Source organism: Myodes glareolus, chromosome 2 (genome assembly GCF_982192425.1).
Source record: "Myodes glareolus chromosome 2, mMyoGla1.1, whole genome shotgun sequence".
NCBI classification, from domain to species: domain Eukaryota; kingdom Metazoa; phylum Chordata; class Mammalia; order Rodentia; family Cricetidae; genus Myodes; species Myodes glareolus.
In genome coordinates, this window is record NC_142027.1 from 132,852,173 (window position 1) to 132,871,520 (window position 19,348).

At 42.6% G+C, this 19,348-nt stretch overlaps 1 protein-coding gene across 1 annotated transcript in view; it reads left to right on the forward strand.

Moving 5' to 3' along the window:
* Nucleotides 1-859: 859 nt before the first annotated feature.
* Nucleotides 860-19,348, forward strand: part of Sppl3 (signal peptide peptidase like 3) — a 100,101-nt gene continuing 81,612 nt past the window's right edge. Inside the window, exon 1 of the mRNA XM_085680388.2 lies at nucleotides 860-1,011. Coding sequence (XP_085536514.1) covers nucleotides 989-1,011 — 23 coding nt within the window. The 5' untranslated portion in view covers nucleotides 860-988. The remainder of the gene's footprint in view (nucleotides 1,012-19,348) is intronic.

Genomic DNA, 19,348 nt, shown 5'->3' on the forward strand with positions numbered 1-19,348 from the left:
ATAGCACTCTATCAACTGTGCAATGCACAACTAGAGTAGCCTGCACCCCTCCTTTAGTCTCTGTACCCTTATTCTATTAACAGTTCATAACTCTGAAATAACATTCGTGCTGTGGTCGGCTTGAACAAACAATTCATGCCTCTTCTCTGAGAATGTATCTGTAAGGACAAAGGCCCAGGTGAAGGAGCTGACTCCAAGCTGTCACCCAACAAGGCTCTGCTGGTCGATTCTATGAAGACAAGCATGTAGCATTTGACTTGGCACCAGGCACCGCGTGGGATATTGGCCGAAACCCACGAGGGAACGCAGCGCTTTGCCCACCCGATGACAGCTGACTGGCAGTTGAGAACCCAGGCCAACGGACTGTTGATGGAAGGCTGACAGTTGAGTGGCAGCCGAACGACGCGCACCAGGGCCTAGCACGCGGCTGCCGCCAACGGTGGCCTCGAGCCCGGCCGAGCGCTCCGCGCATGGGCCGCTCACGAGGGGCGGGGCGCGAGGGTCACGTGACCGTGTTTTGGGCACGTGACACGCGCGGCCCGGGCTCTCCCCCGCCCGTTCCCTCCTCCCTCGGCGGGTGTGCTCCGAGCGGCCTCGCCTCACCGCCTAGCGCCCCCCTCAGCCGTTGCCGCCGCCGCCGGCCATGTCCCCCGGCCGCCGCCGCCGCCGCCCGAGCGCGGCACTCCCGCGGCCCGGCGCGCATTGAGCGCGGGCCCGAGCTGCCGTTCGCTCGCCCCGGGCCCTTGTTCTCCGCGCCGCCGCCGCCGCCGCCATGTTGGGTTTGGAGCCGCAGCGGAGCCGCCGCCGCCGCCGCGGCTGACGAGGCCGAGCGCGGAGCCCGGCCCGCGCCGGGGCCCAGGGAGCGGGGCCCGTCGGAGTCCCGTCGGAGCCCGAGTGCCCGTCCGCCGTGCGAGCGAGCCGCCGGGCCCCCGGCCGCGCCCTCTGCCGCCGGCCGAGCGAGCCGCGGAGCCCCGAGAGAGGCAGCACCATGGCGGAGCAGACCTATTCGTGGTGAGTGCGGGCTTGGGGGGGCCGGGCCGCAGGTGCTTGCGGGGTCGGGGTGCGGGCGGCGGGCGTCCTCGGGGCCCGGGGGAGGGGCGGGCATCCGAGCGGCACGGCCGAACCGACTGCCGCGGGTGTTGGCGGGCCGGAGGGACTGGAGAGGGTGGGCAGAGGCGGGCCCGGGTAAAGATGTACCCCACTCTGGCGAGAACAGGTGGGAAGAGGCACAACTTGCTAGTGGTGGTAGGGGGAGCAGCCGCCTCCACGGTGGGCAGAGGCCCTGCGCGGAGAGAGCCTTGCACCGCGGAGGGGAGTCTGTTCGGATGACCACATTCTGGAAAGGAAGTCGTTGGTAGCAGTGGGGCATGGGCAGTCTTTGTAAGGGTTGGTACTCTGCTGGAGGGATTTGAAGTGTGCTCCTGTTCTAGGTCGATTACCGAGATGGAGGGTATGCAAGTTAAATCCCTTTCTGTGGGACTTTTCAGCACGTTCAGGGACTGAAACACAGGCTTGGAGTTTACTGGGGTGACTAATGTGTCCTGATGAGGGAGTGCCAAGTTTTTGGGGGGAATGAGGGGTGAGAAGTGCAGAGGTGTGGAGTGTTTGCAGTGAGAGAGGTTGATTATATTCGTAACGAGTGGAGATGGTGTAGTTGAGAGCAAGTAGTGGCTTGGGGGTAAGAAAAGAGTTGGATGGGAGGTGTGGGGCGGGATGCCTGGCTGCAGTCTGGAGAGGCTGGAGGTGGTTTGAAGCACTTGTGGTCTGTAACAGAGCTGTGGTCTTTCCCAGGAGCAGAGTTGAAGGTTTGGTCATTGGAAAAGTGAGTTCTTCCTCACTTTTCAAGTATATAAAGTACAAGAATTGCCCTTTTCACAGCCTGTCCGGATTAAGTGGGCACCTTCACAAAGCACAGAACAAACTGTCAAGTGTCAAAATTACAATGATCGTCGTAGGGAGACCATGTAAGAAACGGGTTATATATGAAAACAAGGAATGGCTTTAGTAAGTCAGGAATTCACCGTGATTGAAGATAATTTAATAATGCAAACTTCAGCGATGTATATACAGCCTCAGAAAGAAAGTAGCCGAGAAACAGAGAGGAGGTAACTAAAAGCAAAGTTAGGTTTTGGTTGATTACAGTTGTGTTTTAAAAGGACAGACTAATTGATAGTTTGGGCCAACAGTGAGGGGCAAATGGTGTGGGACACACGGCTACAGTTTGCTCTCCTGAGGATGGATTAGGAAGTGAAGTTGATCGGGATAGTGATGCTGCTGATGAGGGGTCCTGCACCATGAACCCTTATGGTTGCCTTCTTGTGGCTTTTTTTTTTTTTTTTTTGACTATTTTGTGAAAAGGCCGTAGGTTTGTTGAAAAATAACATGATGGTCAGGAAATAGGGAAGCTGCAGTGCATGGTGGCACATACTTGGAATCCCAGTTTGAGCTAACCCTGCCTATAAACACAGAAAGTTGAAGTGTCTTCCTTTGCCGCCCATAGGTACTACTGGTTAAGGAGAGACTACTTCGTGAAGGCTGAGCATTTACAAGACATAGTCTCTTGAAATATTTGCTTAGGTCTCAGCTCTGTTAATTTGCCTTGCCATCAGGATGCTCAGCCTTTCCTTTCTAGCATGTTTTCAGGTGCGGACAGTTCAGAGCATCTTGAGAGAGCATGGAGAAGTTAGACTTCTACCCTGTTTTATGATTCTTCCCAACTAGGGGACAAAAAACTAAACATACAGTGTTTAGCATGCAGCAGTTCACTTCCCTCTTGTCTCTAAGGTGGGGAGATCATCCCTATTTTCAGAGGAAGAAACATGCTGAGGAGGCTGAGTGGAGCGTCCTGGGTGTGAGGCCTAGAGTTCTCTTGCCACTTTACCCATCTCACAGAAATACCGATGTGTTGGCGGTATTCTGCATGTATATGTAAGCTGAATTTGGGGGTTTTCTGTCTTTTGCAGTATCTTTTGTCATTCTTGGATTATACAGATACATAAAAAATGATTTTTTGAAAACAAAATTGTGTTTGACCGTTTGTATTCTACATTTATGGAAAAAAATCCATGATCTGTGCATTTGTCTGAGAAAGAGTACAGAAGGAATGTACTAGTTAAAAATAGGCTTATAAGATGTGACATGTAAGTTACATATAAAACAAGATTGGTAAATGCTGTGATCTCACGTGTTTGTTATTTTATTTGGTTGATTTATGCATGCTTAATTTTTTTGTAATAAAATTTAAAAAATTAAACTCTGCCTATAAGGCCATATGGTTCTGCTTTCTTGTACGTGCTTGTTTCCTGGAAAATTGTGTCACTCAAGGGGGCTCCATTTGCTGTAAAGGATTTTCTGCTCACTCCTGATGCTGGTCTTTTTATTTTTAATACTTGTAGTCCTGCCTGCAGTCACCCCTTCCATTTCTTGTGTAAAAACTGAGCCCGCTCACTGAACTTTCAAGAGAGGACCATGTCACACTAACCTTTGTCCTCTGGTGCCTAATGCACCTCTGGCACATAACTTCTGCCCAGTGATAAATACTGCGTGATTAATGTGACGACAGCTTTTCAGTTTATCTTATGTTGGGTAGAGAAGGGACTACTGGAGGACTACTGTCTACTAGCTTTCCTGATGTCCCATCGTGTTTATAGTATGGAGCATCATACTTTGTCTTTCTGAGACAAGATCTCGTTGTAGCATCCAGATTGACCTGGAGTACATCATGATTTCAGATTGACCTTGAACTCACTGTCTTCCTGTCTGCTGGATGCTGGGGTGGCAAGCCTGCAACACTTACTCCCTCTTAAAATGTGAAATAAAAGCCGTTAACAGAAGAAGTTAAAATAGTTGATAGGGCCATCTGGATTTTCTTCACGTAGCTAAGACTGACTTTGAACCCCTGATCTTACCCATTCCTCTTTAGTGAGTACAGGCACATGCGCTGCCTTTGGTTCACCAAGTGCTGGGATTAGACCCAGAGTTTTACTCATTTGTGCTAGGCAAGTAGTTACCAACTGAGCTACACCCCAGTTTCACAAGGATCTGCATCATGAATTAACTGCAAGGTCCTGTTTCTGTCCTTTCTACTCACACTGAGGAAGTAAAAGAATGCATGCAAAAACACAAATTGAAGGTTAAAGGGAAACACTTGCCCAGTGTATACTTATGAGTAGTTGTTTCAGTGTAAGTACTGTGAGAAACCCCAACTTGGCTCTTGAAATCAATGCAATCCTTGTGTGGGATTGCACTTGAACCTGCTAATAGTTGGTTGTGCTTGGCTTCCTGTTTCTGTAGGGAGAAGGCCATCTTCCTGAAACATTCAAGTGAGTCTCATTACCAAAGAACTAGCATGGTGATTTATTTTGTATTTTTTGTGTGCTCATGTTTTGAGGATTATAAAGGAAAAAAATATGGCCCAAAAGAGTGTACAGTAGGGCTGATGAGATGGCTCAGCAGGTAAAACTGACTGCCTCACAAGTCTGTCCTTCTGAGCTCATTACTAAAGCAACATATATATGGAAGAAGAGAACCAGTCACACAAAATTGACCTGCGCTCCATTTGAATGCTAGTACTGAGATGCACATACTTACATATGTGCACACGTTCCGTATACAAACAAAATGAAAAATTTGAAAGAATGTAACTCATCCAAGGAGTTACAAACCATAAAACCATACAAACTATAAAAGGCCTCAGGGTCAAGACTGTTGACAGTGATATTAACAATCTAATAACTCAGGCAGAGAGAGCTGTGAGCTGGAGGCCAGCCTGGTCTACATAGCCAGTTAGTTCCAGGACAGCCAGGGGCCACAGAGAGAGACCTAAAGAAAAAGAAAAGCAAACAAGCTGTAAACATACAGAGTTTAGGAGCTCAGGGAGGAGGCAGAAAGAGTTTGTAAGTTTGTGAGAGAGATGGAAGACTTTTGCTAGGCAGTTGTGTGTAGAAGTGAAATAAGGCTTTAATTAAAAAAAAATCTGGTTAGTGACTAAAAAAAAAAAAAACAGTCTGTCTTCTGTGCTCCCACTGTCATTTTGCAGTGTCTTTTGTCATTGTGTTCCTGTATTGGCCTCCTCTTTGTATGCCAGTTTTTCTGAGTGGCCTTCTCATGATCTAAGATTATGGCAGTCCTAGGCTCGTGATTTTTGGCCAGAGTTGGGATAAAATTCCAGTTGCTTGGTACAGTTCTCTCTGAGAGATGACAGGTGATAAACTTACACCTTACAGAAGGGGAAGTTTCTATGCTCTGTTGAGTTCTCGTCCTGTAGTAGGTAGGTGGTAGAATTTCCTGAGCAGGTGGATGAGAATGTTTCTGTCTGTCCTGTCTACAGTCAGACAGATTGTAGAGCAGCATGTCATTAAGATAGGTGGTCCGTGGCCGTGGTTGTGTGCAGAGAAGGAAAAGGAAAAAGATCTCCAGAGCCACTGGAGGCCAGTTCTGATTTCGGTTATTGTATTTGTTCTGATCATCACTTTTTAGCAGCTGTACCTTTTTCAGAACATAGTGTAAAACATGGAGGGCTGTAGACTGAGTTATTTAAACGTTTTTTGCCTATAGCTTAAAGTGCTATAATATGATTTAATTTGGGTAATATGAGATTTAAGCTAAAGTTAACACCTTAAATTTGTTTTTAAATCACTTCTCAATTTTATTGTGAAGTCTTTGAGGGGAAAAGAAACTGGAGACATTTTTATGTGTTCATTTCCTTTACAGATGGCAGGTGGCCACTGTAGTGTGAGATGTCTGTCATGCAGCTCTCTGTCTGATAGTAACGTCAGTAACATTGATAAATCGCTGTTTCTTTATTTTTTATTTTGTAAACTTTTTTTTTAAGATTTATTTATTATATACACAGTGTTCAGTCTCCATGTATGCCTGCAGACCAGAAGAGGGCACCAGATCTCATTACAGATGGTTGTGAGCCACCATGTGGTTTCTGGGAATTGAACTCAGGACCTCTGGAAGAGCAGCCAGTGCTCTTAATCCCTGAGCCATCTCTCCAGCCCCATGGTTAAGTTTCTTTGTTCTTACCTGTTTCTTCAAACCATTTCATACAAAATTAAAAAAAAAAGAAACATGTTTTGTTTTGAGTCTGGAACTCACTGTTCACCTGCCTCTGTCTCTAGAATTTGGGATTAGAACCTTGCACCACTACTCCTGAGGTGGAAGAATATTTTAAAAGTAACTGACTTGGAAATCTATGTAGTTTGAGAGTGACTTTTACCTCTGATACCTGTGACTTAGCTGTATCTCAGGTGCAGTGTGTTTCATCAGGCACTAACCACTGAGCACCCACCACCACCAGTGCTTCTGTGGGTCCTCTACAGGGCTGCAGAGGTTCTGTGAGATGCTGTGTAGAAATACTCTCTGTTTTCTACAGCTATTTGTTAGATTCTGGTAGGCTCCAAACAGTTCTTCAGGATAGGAATGCTTTTTGTTTTTGTTGAGTCTAACCAACATTTAAACTCTTGAGATGACCACTTTATCAGGAATGATGATATATAAAAAGAAGTAGAATGTCTAATCTACATGGGAAATAGAAAAAGATAAGATCTCCTGAGTAAATTGGAAGCGTGGGGATCATAGGAAAAGGTAGAAGGGGAAGGGGGAGGAAGGGAGAGGAGCAGAGAAAACAATCTAGATCAATAAAAACAATAATAAAAAGCCTTAGACGGGAGAGAAAGCACTTACCATGTGGGTCTTTGGGGACTTTTGTCCAAGCTGTAGCACAGCCTAAATGTCACATATAAGAAGCAAATCCAGAAAAAAAAAATAATGAAACTAGTTTTAAAACTCAGACAATTGATAATAATCATAAGATCATCTAAATTAAAATGTATCTATATTACAGAATGTATTGTTATAAATCATGTTTTAGGATATACGTTCAAAATAAGATCCAATATTCATAATTTAAAGGGATTCAAACATTGCTCTCTTTTGGATGAATATCCCACACTTATATTCAGCTTGTAAAGAGAAGTGTGCTATGTGTTTAATGTTAAATTTTCATATGTGGAACAGGTAAAGGAAAATATCTTCAAAAGTTCTTTTGTGAACTAATAATGATCAAAAGACCGAGCGCTGCAAATGTAGAATAATTATTGACACAGTAAATTATCCTTAAACAATTATAACCACCAAAAAAAAAAAGTAGAATTACTTATAAATTGCTACTGACTTACAAGTCTGAGTGGTCAAGTCCTGACCTTTCGCAGGTTTCATTGTCCACCCCTGCAGATCACAGCAGAAGAGAAATAATAAAGTTACATTTATTTTCATGTAATAATTATTTAAGGTCCTTTCCCTGTATTCCCTATCTGTAATGCAGTGGAAGTTTTCCACTCTTCTATTAGCCAGGGCAAGGTTTTACCAGTTTCTTATCTGTTTCCTTACCCAGAGTCTGAAGGCACACCCACTTCCCTCCATCTAGCAGCAGACCTAAACCTCACTCTTGACCTAAATAGGACATTCTTGATAGAATTTTGTCCATTGTTTCTTCGACCTGTCTACACAGACATTCTGAGTATTGTGCTCAACTTTAATTTGTCTTAATTTGTCCTCCATGTCATATAACTTTACCTTCAAAACTTGATTAAATCTTCAGGCCTTGTTTTTGTTTTTTAAAGAAAATATTTTCCTGCCATCCATAGCTCTTTTTTGATATCTAAACAACCACACATTTAAACCCATTTCTCAGAAATGTTCATAAAAAGTCTTAGAAGTCTTAGAAGTAAGAATTGTAAAGAACAAATCTCTTATCTTTGACTTGGTTAGTGCAAACATTTTTAGCAATGCTGTCTGGTACCACAAGCCCAGTTAGCCAGCAGTGAGCCAAAGGCTAGAGAGAGATAAGGTCATTAACTGAGTGAGGGCTAAAATAGAAGACACTCAGAACACTTGGGAAACTTAACTGTGAGAAACAGGAGGGAGAAGCCTGTGTGAGGTAGAGTGATTAGGAAAGGGAAAAGGTACAAAGGAGTTTTAGGGGCAGGAGCGTAAAAAACTGGATTCCAAGGGGGTGAAAAACAGACAATTGACTTCGCAAAGGAAGTCATTAGTGGAAGTGTGCTACTGAGATCAGAGTGGTGGGGTGAGGCTGCAGGCGGGCTGGACAGTGAAGGTGTAAAGGCCTCTTGAGAAAACCAAGAAAGGAGAGGGGAGCACCAGCGGGGCCATAAAGGGTTGGTTTTCACTCTGAGAAAGAGAGAGTTGTTTGTTTGAAGACAGGAGGAAGAAATAGATTTTGGAAAGAGAAAAGGCATTGTTTTGTTTTCCTTGTAGTTTAAGCTTAGAGTTTATTTTTCTTTAAATTATTTAGCTATTATCTAAGAGTTGTACAGAAATTTATTGGGGAATATTTAGTGTGTTCATCTAGCCTCTGTCACTCGGTCTTTATTATGTTGCCACTAGGTTTGGTTGTATTATCTTTAGTAATACTGTTTTCAATTTCTTGAATATAAAATTCAACCTCTTTACATCTGACTTTTGAATAAATATGGTCTTCCAATCCCATTTCACTTTAAAATATTACTTGTGCTAAATTAAATAACTGTTGTTTGTCTAGTTTCAGGGACTTTCTATAGCCCTGGCCATCCTGGAACCTACTCTGTAGACCCGGCTGGCCTCTGCCTCCTGAGTGCTCCACCACCACTTAGCTGGGTTTTGTTTGTTTGTTTGTTTGTTTTGTTTTTTTGTTTTCTGTTTCTAAATGTCTTCTTTTAAAAGTTGTTTTCTAAAGCCAGGAATGGTGGTGCATGCTTTTAATTCCAGAACTCAGAGGCAAATGGGTCTGTGTGAGGCCAGCCTGCTAGATCTAGATAGTGAGTTCTTTTTCTTTTCTTTTTTAATTTTTATTTTATGTGCATTTGTATTTTCCCTGCATGCATGCCTGTGTGAGTTTCAGATCCTCTGAAACTGGAGTTAGAGCTGTGAGCAACCGTGTAGGTGCTGGGAATTGAATCTGGGTCCTCTGGAAGAGCAGCCAGTGCTCTTAACTGCTGAGCCATCTCTCCAGCCCTAGATAGTGAGTTCTAAGACAGCCAGAGCTACATAGTGAGACCTGTTATCAAAAAAGTAAATAAATTTGTTGTCTATATTTTATTATTTTGTGGGGCATATGTGTTTCTCTCTCTCTCTCTGTGTGTGTGTGTGTGTGTGTGTGTGTGTGTGTGTGTGTGTACAGCAATGTACACGTGTGTATGTATGGAAGTTGGGGGTAACTTTGTAGACTGGGTTCATTTCCAAGGATTGAATCCAGGTCACTTTACCTGCTGAGCCACCTCAAAGACTCTGAAGTTTTCTCTTTTAACTTATACTTCTTTCCTGTTTGATCATTATTATCCAGAAAGGGTAAATTAAAACAGTGCTGTGACGTGGCATGTGTATACTTAAACCATACTAATTTAGCAGGGCCTCAGTCTTACTTAGGTCATGGTTGTGTCCTGTTGCCTTCTCTGTCTTTTACACAGTCACTTTAAAGTTTTCCTTCTCACTGTCCTCATTCCCCCAAAGAGAGAATGCTCTTTTCCCACACTTGCCTCTTATAAGAATTGTGGGGATTTGTTTGTTTGTTTTTCAATAGGATCTCACGCTGTAGCTCAGGCTAGCCTTAATCTTGCCCTTTAGCCCAGGCTGGCCCTAGACTCTGGGTATTCTTATTGCCTCAGCCTTTCACATGGTGGGATTACATGAGTGAGCCACTAAACTACTCTCTCCTTCTCCCAGGAATGGGATCCTCCTGACTCAGCTTTTCTTATGCTGAGACTATAGGTCTGTCTGTACCACCACACCTTACTCTTTTTTCCCCCTTTTTTTTAAAAAAAAATTTATTTATTATGTATACAGTATTCAGCCTGCGTGGTGCCAGAAAAGGGCACCAGATCTCATTACAGATGGTTGTGAACCACCATGTGGTTGCTGGGAATTGAACTCAGGACCTCTGGAAAAGCAGTCAGTGCTCTTAACCACTGAGCCATCTCTCCAGCCCCTCTTTTTTAAATATATTTTTATTGATATTTATTGAGCTCTACATTTTTCTCTGCTCCCCTCCCTGTCTCTCCCCTCCCCACCTGAACCCTCCCCCATGGTCCCCATGCTCCCAGTTTACTCAGGAGATCTTGTCTTTTTATACTTTCTACTTCCCATGTAGATTAGATCTATGTAAGTCTCTCTTCGTGTCCGTATTGTTGTTTAAGTTCTCTGGGATTGTGGATTGTAGGCTAGCTTTTTGTATGCTTTATTTTTAAAAACCACCTATAAATGAGTACATATGATAATTTCCTTTCTGTGTCTGGGTTACCTCACTCAAAATAATGTTTTCTAGTTCTATCCATTTTCCTGCAAAATTCAAGCTGTCGTTATTTTTTTCTGCTGTGTAGTACTTCATTGTGTAAATGTCCCACATTTTTCTTATCCATTCTTCGATCAAGGGGCATTTAGGTTGTTTCCAGGTTCTGGTTATGACAAACAAAGCCACTATCAACATAGTTGAGCACATGTCCCTGTGGCACAATTGAACATCTTTTGGGTATATACTGGGTCTTGAGGAAGGTTGTTTCCTAGTTTTCTGAGAAATTGCCACAGTGACATCCAAAGGGTTTGTACCAGCTTGCATTCCCACCAGCAATGCAGAAGTGTTCCCTTTTCTCCACATCCTCTCTAGCATAAGTTATCATCAGTGTCTTTGATCCTGGCCATTCTTACAGGTGTAAGATGGAATCTCAGAATTTTCTGATTTGCATTTCTCTGATTACTAAGGATGTTGAACATTTCCTTAAGTGTCTGTCAGCCATTTTAGATTTCTCTGTTGAGAGTTCTCTGTTTAGGTCTGTATTCCATTTTTTTTAATTGGATTATGTGATCTTTTGGTGTTCAATTTCTTGAGTTCTTTGTATATTTTGGAGATCAGACCTCTGTCTGATGTGGGGTTAGTGAAGATCTTTCTCATTCTGTAGGCTGCCGTTTTGTCTTGTTGACCGTGCCCTTTGCTTTATAGAAGCTTTCCAATTTCAGGAGGTCCCATTTATTGTTTCTGTCAGTGTCGTGCTGCTGGGGTTCTATTTAGGAAGTGGTTCCCTCTACCAATGCATTCAAGTGTACTTCCTACTTTCTCTTGTGTAAGGTTCAGTGTGACTGACTTTATGTTGAGGCCTTTGATCCATTTGGACTTGAGTTTTGTGCATGGTGATAGATATGGGTCTATTTTCATTTTTTTACATGTTGATATCCGGTTATGCCAGCACCACTTGTTAAATATGCTTTCTTTTTTCATTTGATATTTTTTGCTTCATTATCAAAGATCAGGTGTTTGAAGATGTGTGGATTGATATCCGGGTCTTCTATTTGGTTCCATTGGTCCTCTTGTCTGTTCTTCTGCCAGTACCAGGCTGTTTTCAGTGCTGTAGCTCTGTAGTAGAGTTTGAAGTCAGGGATTGTGATGCCTCTGAAAGTTCTTTTATTGCCCAGGATTGTTTTGGCTATCCTGGGTTTTTTGCTTTTCCAAATGAAGTTGAGTACCGGTCTTTCGAGGTCTTTGAAGAATTTCCTGGGATTTTGATGGGCACACACCTTACTCTTGTATTCTCTTTTTTTGTATCAAATCTAAGGACACAAAATTAAATCCTAAGTGGGTGATAAAGTATGAGATAATAAACTTGGCTCATCTGATTCAGCTTAGGCATGTAGTTTTGGAGTCTTGGGAGAAGGGGACAGGACATCGCTCCTCTTTCCCTAAAGTCTACTCTAGGGTAACCACAAAGGTAAATTGCATGTGTCTGCAATTTTACCTGTCCATGTGACAAATACTTAGCTGTAGCTTATTTCAGAATATATGACATGTGAAAATTACGCTACAGGAAGAAATAAGACTCATTTAGAGCCATTTATGGAAAATAATCCTGGGCCAGCAGTGTTTCTCTCTCACAGGTATTAATCACAGCTTCTGTCTTGGCCCTGACAGAGCTGTTATGGTTGTTTATTTCAGTTATACCACAGATAACAAACTGATTTAAGAATTGAAAGATTGTTGGGGATATATTATTTAAATAGTATATCCAAATTTAATTATAAATTTATATTAAATAATTAAAATGAGTCTTATTTTAAAAGTAGTGTCAAGAGATGGTCAGCAAATGAATGAATAGTAACCAATTTGTATTGAGTCAATTGTGAGCTCTGTAGAGACTCATTCTCTTGGTTGGGTGTTTTGTTTTGTGACAGGAGGCTGTGGGGTGAGTAGTTTGGTTTTGGAGGCAACCTTGGAGTCAAAGCTGACCTTAAATGTGCTAGGTAGCTGGGATGACCTTGAATTCATGATTTTTTTTGTGTGCTTCCTGAGTGTTGGGATTAAAAGTGGGCCATTGTTTTTGGTATTTCACATGGCTCTCTCTGTTCTTGGTTAGTTTTTTGGTTTTGAGATGATCTTGTATTGCAACTCACAATGACTGACCTGGAACTAATTCACTGCGCATCCCAGTGTATCCTTGAACTCATTGAAGTTTTCTGTCTCAACTTCCCAAGTGATGGAATTACAGGTGTGAGCCTATATGCTCACCCCTTGGTTTTCATAGAATGTTTTTTGGTATTTTGTCCAGTTATTTTTTCCAACTTTCCAAGTTCTGTAAAGTATCTGTCTTTATATTCAGAATATTTCTGGATGGTTGACTCTTGCTTGTTGTCTGATTTGGTAGTCTTTGCCCCTACTTTGTGGTCCTACCAACATCAACCATTTTATGCCACTGCACAATCTTTATTATCTTTTAATTGAAGAAAATAATCAACTTACATTTAGTATAATTATTTAATAAATTGTATTTGATTTTTTTTCCTCTTTTGAAAAATTTCTCTCCTACTCTTTTTCCTTTAACATGAGTTTTTTTTTTAGAATTATATTTAATTATGTGTGTGTGTTTGAAGGTGTATACTTATGAGTGTAGGTGCCTACAGAGGCCAGAGAAGGGAGTAGGATCCCCTGGAATTGGAGCTACAGGTGGTGAGGAATCTTTTGACGTGGGTGCTGGGAACTTAACTTAGATCTTCTGGAGAGCAACACTTGGATTTAACTTCTGGGTGTCTCTCTAGCCTGGAGTTAGTTCTTATGTCTTCATATTTGTTACATATTCTCTCTCTTTTCTTTTTTCTTTTTCTCTTTATTTTTTGCTTATTTTTCAAGACAAGGTTTCTCTTTGTAGCCCTGGCTGCCCTGGAACTCACTCTGTAGACCAGGCTAGCCTTGAGCTCATGCAGATCTGTCTGCCTTTGCCTTCCAGCTTTTTTTTTTTTTAATTAATGTTCTTGTTTAGGTTACTTTAGTGATTTAAGAATCACCAGTAAGCTGGGTGTGGTGTCACACGCCTTTAGTTCCAGCACTTGGAGGCTGAGAAACCCTGTGTGTGTGTGGGGGGGAAATCATCAGTAACTTGGTTACACGAGCTTGGTCTGTATGTTGAGCAGAAAATGGGGCACCGTAGAAAAATGTGTCCCCACTCCAGGATGCCTGTGATTCTGAGGGAGTTCAATGCTGGCACTGGAATTATCTTAAGGCGGTTTTTGGGTGGTGCTTTGTATTTAAGGTGGTGTATCATTGTATAGGCCTAAGCTCCTCCTACCTTTGTTCCCTGATTTGGGAAATTACAGGTGTGTACTGAAGGTTTGCTCACTTACATGCAATGCTCATTTGTTTGTTTGTTTTTGAGACAGGGTTTCTCTATAGCTCTGGCTGTCCTTGCTCTGTAGACCAGGCTGACCTCGAACTCACAGAGACCCACTTACTTGCCTCTGCCTCCTGGGTGGTGGGATTAAAGCATTTACCACCACTGCCCAGCCATACTCTTTTTTTTCTTTTTAAAGACTCTTTTTTAATTTTTTAAGTTCATGTGTATGTAGGAATGTTATCCTGTGTGTATAGAGGCCAGAAGTAGATGTCATATCCCAGGAGCTGGAGTTATATAGGGTTATGAGTTGCCCAACATGGGTGGAACCAAATCCAGGTCCTCTGTAAGAACATCATGTGCTCTTAACCACTGAGCTGTCTGTCTAGCAACCTTCCCCCAATTATTTTTTCTTCTGGCTATTTCATCTTTTCCTGCTTCTTTGTATGTGTAGCCATTGTAGATTGTGTGTTTTACTGTGTGCTGATGTTTGCTGTATTCTTCCTATAGTCAAATGGCATTGTGCTGTCCTTAGCCTGTGGTGCTTGCTAAGGTTTTCATGGCATTCACAGACGTCACTGTGCATGGACTGATTGGTTCCCACTACCAAGGATACTTGCAGAGATTCTTACAGAGACTTTGGTGTTGTGCTCTGTGGTGGTTTTTTTATTCTAACCAGTGGACCACAAACTATTTCCAGTCCTTTGTGAGCTCTGGTGTCATGCAGAATACAGGCTTTCTGTATACGGAATACAAGTCCTAGATATTTCTTTCTCCCCAAACTCAGTGTCTTCTCAATTCACTGAGACCTTCTGATTCAGTGCTCTCTCCTTTCTTTCTTTCTGCTTTAGTTTTGTATTTATACTTGCTTCTTTTTTTTAAAAAAAAAAAAGTTAGTATATGGGGACTGGAGAGATGGCTCAGTGGTTAAGAGCACTGACTACTCTTCCAGAGACCCAGGTTCAATTCCCAGCAACCACATGTCTGCTCACAATTGTCTGCAACTCCAATTCCTACATCCTCACACAGACATACATGCAGGTAAAATACCAGTGCACATTTTTTTTAAAAAAAATCAGTGTATAAAAAGATACATTTTTGGTGATAGAACAAAATGGTTTTTTATGGTCTAGCCTGTAAGAATTGACACATTTTTTTAAGTTAACACTATTTTATTACTTTTTGAAGAATTTTTCCACAAATTTTAAACTTAAATAACATATTCTAAAACAGTGTGCTGGCTTCAGTGTTTTTGTTTTGTTTCTTCGCCTTGTCACAGATTGTCATTTTAGATAAGATACTGGTGGTGAAGGACCTGCTGGGTCAGTAACGCAATTTCCAGATATTCTTGGTTTTTTCTCAACTGCATATTTGAAATTCCTTTTTTATAGTTATGTGTTATTTCAATTCTCGGTTGTATTTGAGTTAATGTTGGATTGCACATACTTACAGTGTATGTGTTTATTGTATTTGTTTCTGTATGCACAGCTGCTTCTGAGCTACAAAGCAATACTATGTAGCACCAAACATACTTGCTTCAGTAAATGTGCAACACAGGTGCCAAGGGTTGTGCACTCTTTCGTGGGCACACTGTCCACTTGTAGTAACTCTCCTCTAGAGAAGATTACTGATGTCTGAGTGTGTATTTGGTTGTCATCTTAGTGTGCTTGTTGCAAGTATTTAGTGAGCAAGTTAGGTTTATTAGCTTTTGCAGTATGGAGACCAGTATCCTACAGTGAACTGTTCTGTCTTGTGTGGTGCTTGATTTTGTTTGGTTACTTAAGCCTGAAATGCTTTTGTGCAAAAATTTAGAGCATTTAGCATGGTGCGATGTCCCCGAGTCTATATGCTTATATGTTGGAGTATACTGTCCTTTTTATTTAGAGTTTGGCCAACAGTTTAACATTTGGTAAGTATGCCACATGCCACTCTGGGTGTTCTAGTCACAGCTTAGCTACAGTTAGGACATTATAATTGATTTCCTTAGTTTTCTATTTTGAGACAGTGTTTTCCTTGTAGTCCAGGCTGATCTCGGATTGAATTTTTAGCAGTCTTTGTCATCCTCCCCCATAACCTGAAGACAATTTTATTCAAGATTTTAAATAATGTTTTTTCATAAAACAAAAGTTTGTGTTCATTGAACTATTAGAAAGCAACAGTGTCACTATGTTAGCCATCCTGGCGTTCAGTCTGTGGTTGTTTAATAGCCCTAGTCATTCCTGACTGTGAATTTATTAGCTACTAATCAGGAATTGTTTTCTTGCACTTATTTGCACATGTAGTTGTCAGTAAAAATCATGGCATATGACCACAGTGAATCAGTGATGTGTTTAAGGAAGCTAAGAGCGGTACTGACATATCATCAGCGCAGTATCAGCTGCCACAGCCTCCATTCTGCAGTGGTATTAAAGGTTACCGTAGCCATAGTTTTCCTGTTTATTTTATTTTAGTTGAAAACAAATATCAGAGGTGGTTTATTGGCCATGTGGTGTGTTCTGTAAGGCTTAAGGAGATATTCCGCTGAGTGGTTTTCAATGCCTGATTAGCAGTGTTTATCTTAGAAGACTGGTTTATGAGTTGCACTACTGCTTGTCTGTTAGAAACGCATATGCTCTAATCCTTTGGTAAGTACCACTTTTTGCATTATTAAAAATACAGTCTTTAGCCAGATGTGGAGGTGCACACTTTTAATCCCAGCACTTGGGAGGTCTGAAGCAGGTGGATTTTTGTGAGTTTGAGGCCAGCCTCATCTACATAGTGAACTCAGAGAAAGCCAGGGCTACATAGAGAGACCCTCAAAAAAATCTTTTTTTTTTTAAATTTGTTGTCAGTACTTAACCCCCCCACACACACTTTTATGTGTTGTTAAAACAATATTTTTTTTTTACTCTTTGTCAAGTTGCAGTACCAGGTAGAATTTTATTGTACTTATTGTTTATTGTCATACTCCTGAGAAAGGAACCAAAAAAAGAAAAAAGAAGAAAAGACAAGACTAGAATTTTATTGCTGAACCATCAGAGTTAGCTTCCTGAATAAGCCGCTGCCTACAAAGATAGAAGAGAGAAAGGTTAGAATTAAAAAATTCTACAGTTCCAAGTTGTCGGTGTATACTGCAGCAGTGCAGACGTGTTTGTGATCTGAGCTAAGATGGGAGTTCTGGGTGCTGAGAAGGTTAAAGGTAGAAAAGTTGCCTTAAAAACCACTCCTTACCCCACTTGAGACAGGGTCTCCAATATCTCAGGCTGGCCTCAAACTCATTGCATATAACCTTGAACTTGTGGTTCTCCTGCCTGCCCCAGCTGGGAGTGCTGGGAGGTGCTCCTAGGAGAGTGCACCACATTCTGTTTACAAAGTGCCAGGTCTAACCCAGGACTCCATGCATGCTAAGCAAGCACACTACCTGTTAAGTCACATTCCCAGCCAAAGGACATTTACTTATCATTGTAATCACCTTTATAGGTGTTCTTCAAGGCCAGGTGACATGAACAAATTTTATCATTTTTTTCTTCTGTGTAAACAGTGCTCAGCTATCCTGAGTATATTTACAGTACACCCCAAATTTAAGCATATGATAAAATTTTGGTCCAGTACTCCATTCAGATCCATTAGTCATCACCCACACTTTAACTGTATGCCTGTACCACTTACCAAGACTTCCAGATAACAAAGCAGCCTGCTACCAAAATTTAAATTTAAGGGAACAAGACATAAGTATTCTACTGTTACTATAAAAATATTGGATGCTGGCTAAATTATATCCTTAATTAGAATTTAAATACTCCCCCCCACACACAAACATCTCAATGGTGTTAACCCGCTGCCTCGTCCACAAAGTGACCAGTTGCAGGGATAATTCTTTACTCTTTTCAAAGGGCGCTGGGGCCCCTGTGTTGACTTCTGCAGTTGCTGTATAGGGAACAACCAACAATACTCTAGTAAGAGAGGGTGCCAGGAGTGATGCAAAAATTGGCTACACCTAGTACATGCAGCCCACACATTTACACACTCTCGCACGCACGCACGCACGCACGCAAGCAGACACACACACTGCTATATTTGTTTCATTTGAAAGCTCTCATCTTCTCATTCTCACTGGAACCTCCACTTCCATCCCCATGGCTTAGGCTACCAGCTTTTTGTTTGTTTGTTTCTCGAGACAGGTTTCTTTCTCTGTGTAGCCTGGCTGGCCTGGAACCCAGAGAGATCTGCCCGCGACTGCCTCCCGAGTGCTGGAATTAAAAGTGGGTGACTACCAGCTTTTTTCTCCCAGCACCAGAAGTTGATGACTTGTCAGCTTTCTACATATCACCGTTTACCAAGCCCCTAACCACCCTCCACCACTTTACCTAACCGCTGACTCCACACTCCACCACGCTGGCAAGATCACGTTGGGGCTAGACCTGAAACGCAGGCAGTTCTCCCAGGGCACAAAGCTGGTTGAAGGAATCCTTCTGAAGGAAGATGGATTCGCTCACACCTTCTTAATCCTGGAAACCATTGCTAGGTGCTGCTTTCTCCACTGTAGATGGGAAATAAAACAACAAGAATTTAGGGCGCCTATAGTCTGGTCTTCCCATGAGGTGCACAAAATTGACCTCTGGAAACTTCCAAGGGTCAGGAGCAACCCTTGCTGTCCCCCAAACCTGCCTAGCAGAGTCACAGGGAAGGAGCTAAACACCTTACACCCGGTCCTCACCTTCTTAATATGGGCTACGATGTCCATTTCTCTTATTTCTCTGTTTTATTTCTGGCTGAGTAGCACATCCTGTGAAGTCCTGTTTCATCTTTTCCGGCATTTGGGTGTCTTTGATAGCTACCTTTCTGTAGCACATCATTCTCTGCGGTGGACTCTAAATCCCCAGCTACTCTCCCAGGCAGCATAGTGGGGTCTGTCATTGTTGGGGAGTAGATGGTAGAAGTCTTAGGAGAACAGGAACTGGCCAACTGCAGTCATCATCTGGGGAGGTGCCAGTGCAGCTCAGTGGGAAGCGGATGATGCTGCCTTCTGTTGTCCCGAACCCACCCCTACTCCCGCACCGCTTGTCTCTATTGGCAGAACATAATCCCCAGAATTCTCCCATTGGTCCGTGGACGCAATGGTTGCTGACTGGATCCTTTCTGCTGCTTTGTGGTGAGGCACGCCCGGCAGCTTTTCCCAGCTGTGCGGAAAGTCATGTCAAATCCCAAGTGGCTGTCGGGTGTACTCAAGTATACTCTCCGACAGAGGCCTCCGGGGATGGGTGGCCTCTCCCTTCTTCCAAAGGTACCTGAAATAGGGCAGACTGGGAATAGCTACCGAGGTATGCTGCAGGCACATTGGCTCAGGAAGAGTCCTTGGGGGCTGCTACTGTCTCATTCTTAATTTTTAGCAATGCTTACATTCTTTTGTTTGTTTGATCGCTTGTTTGTTTTTATCCGTTTTACATTCCAACCACAGTCTCGCTCCCACCCGAATGCTTACATTCTTAGCAAGGGATAAGGGATCCCACTTATAACTGCTCCTACACTAAAGCAGCCCAGCATTAGGGAACTTGGGATAAGAAGGGAGGGAGATTTGTTTTTAAACGCAGGGATTATTATCCCCAAAGGGATCTCACCAGGCAGTGCGGATTTTAAGTTTAAGAAGTTGGTGTTCTGGATGGATTGGGGCTTATTGACCCCAAGGTGTGTAAAGGATGGCACTGTTTGCCCCAGGGAAG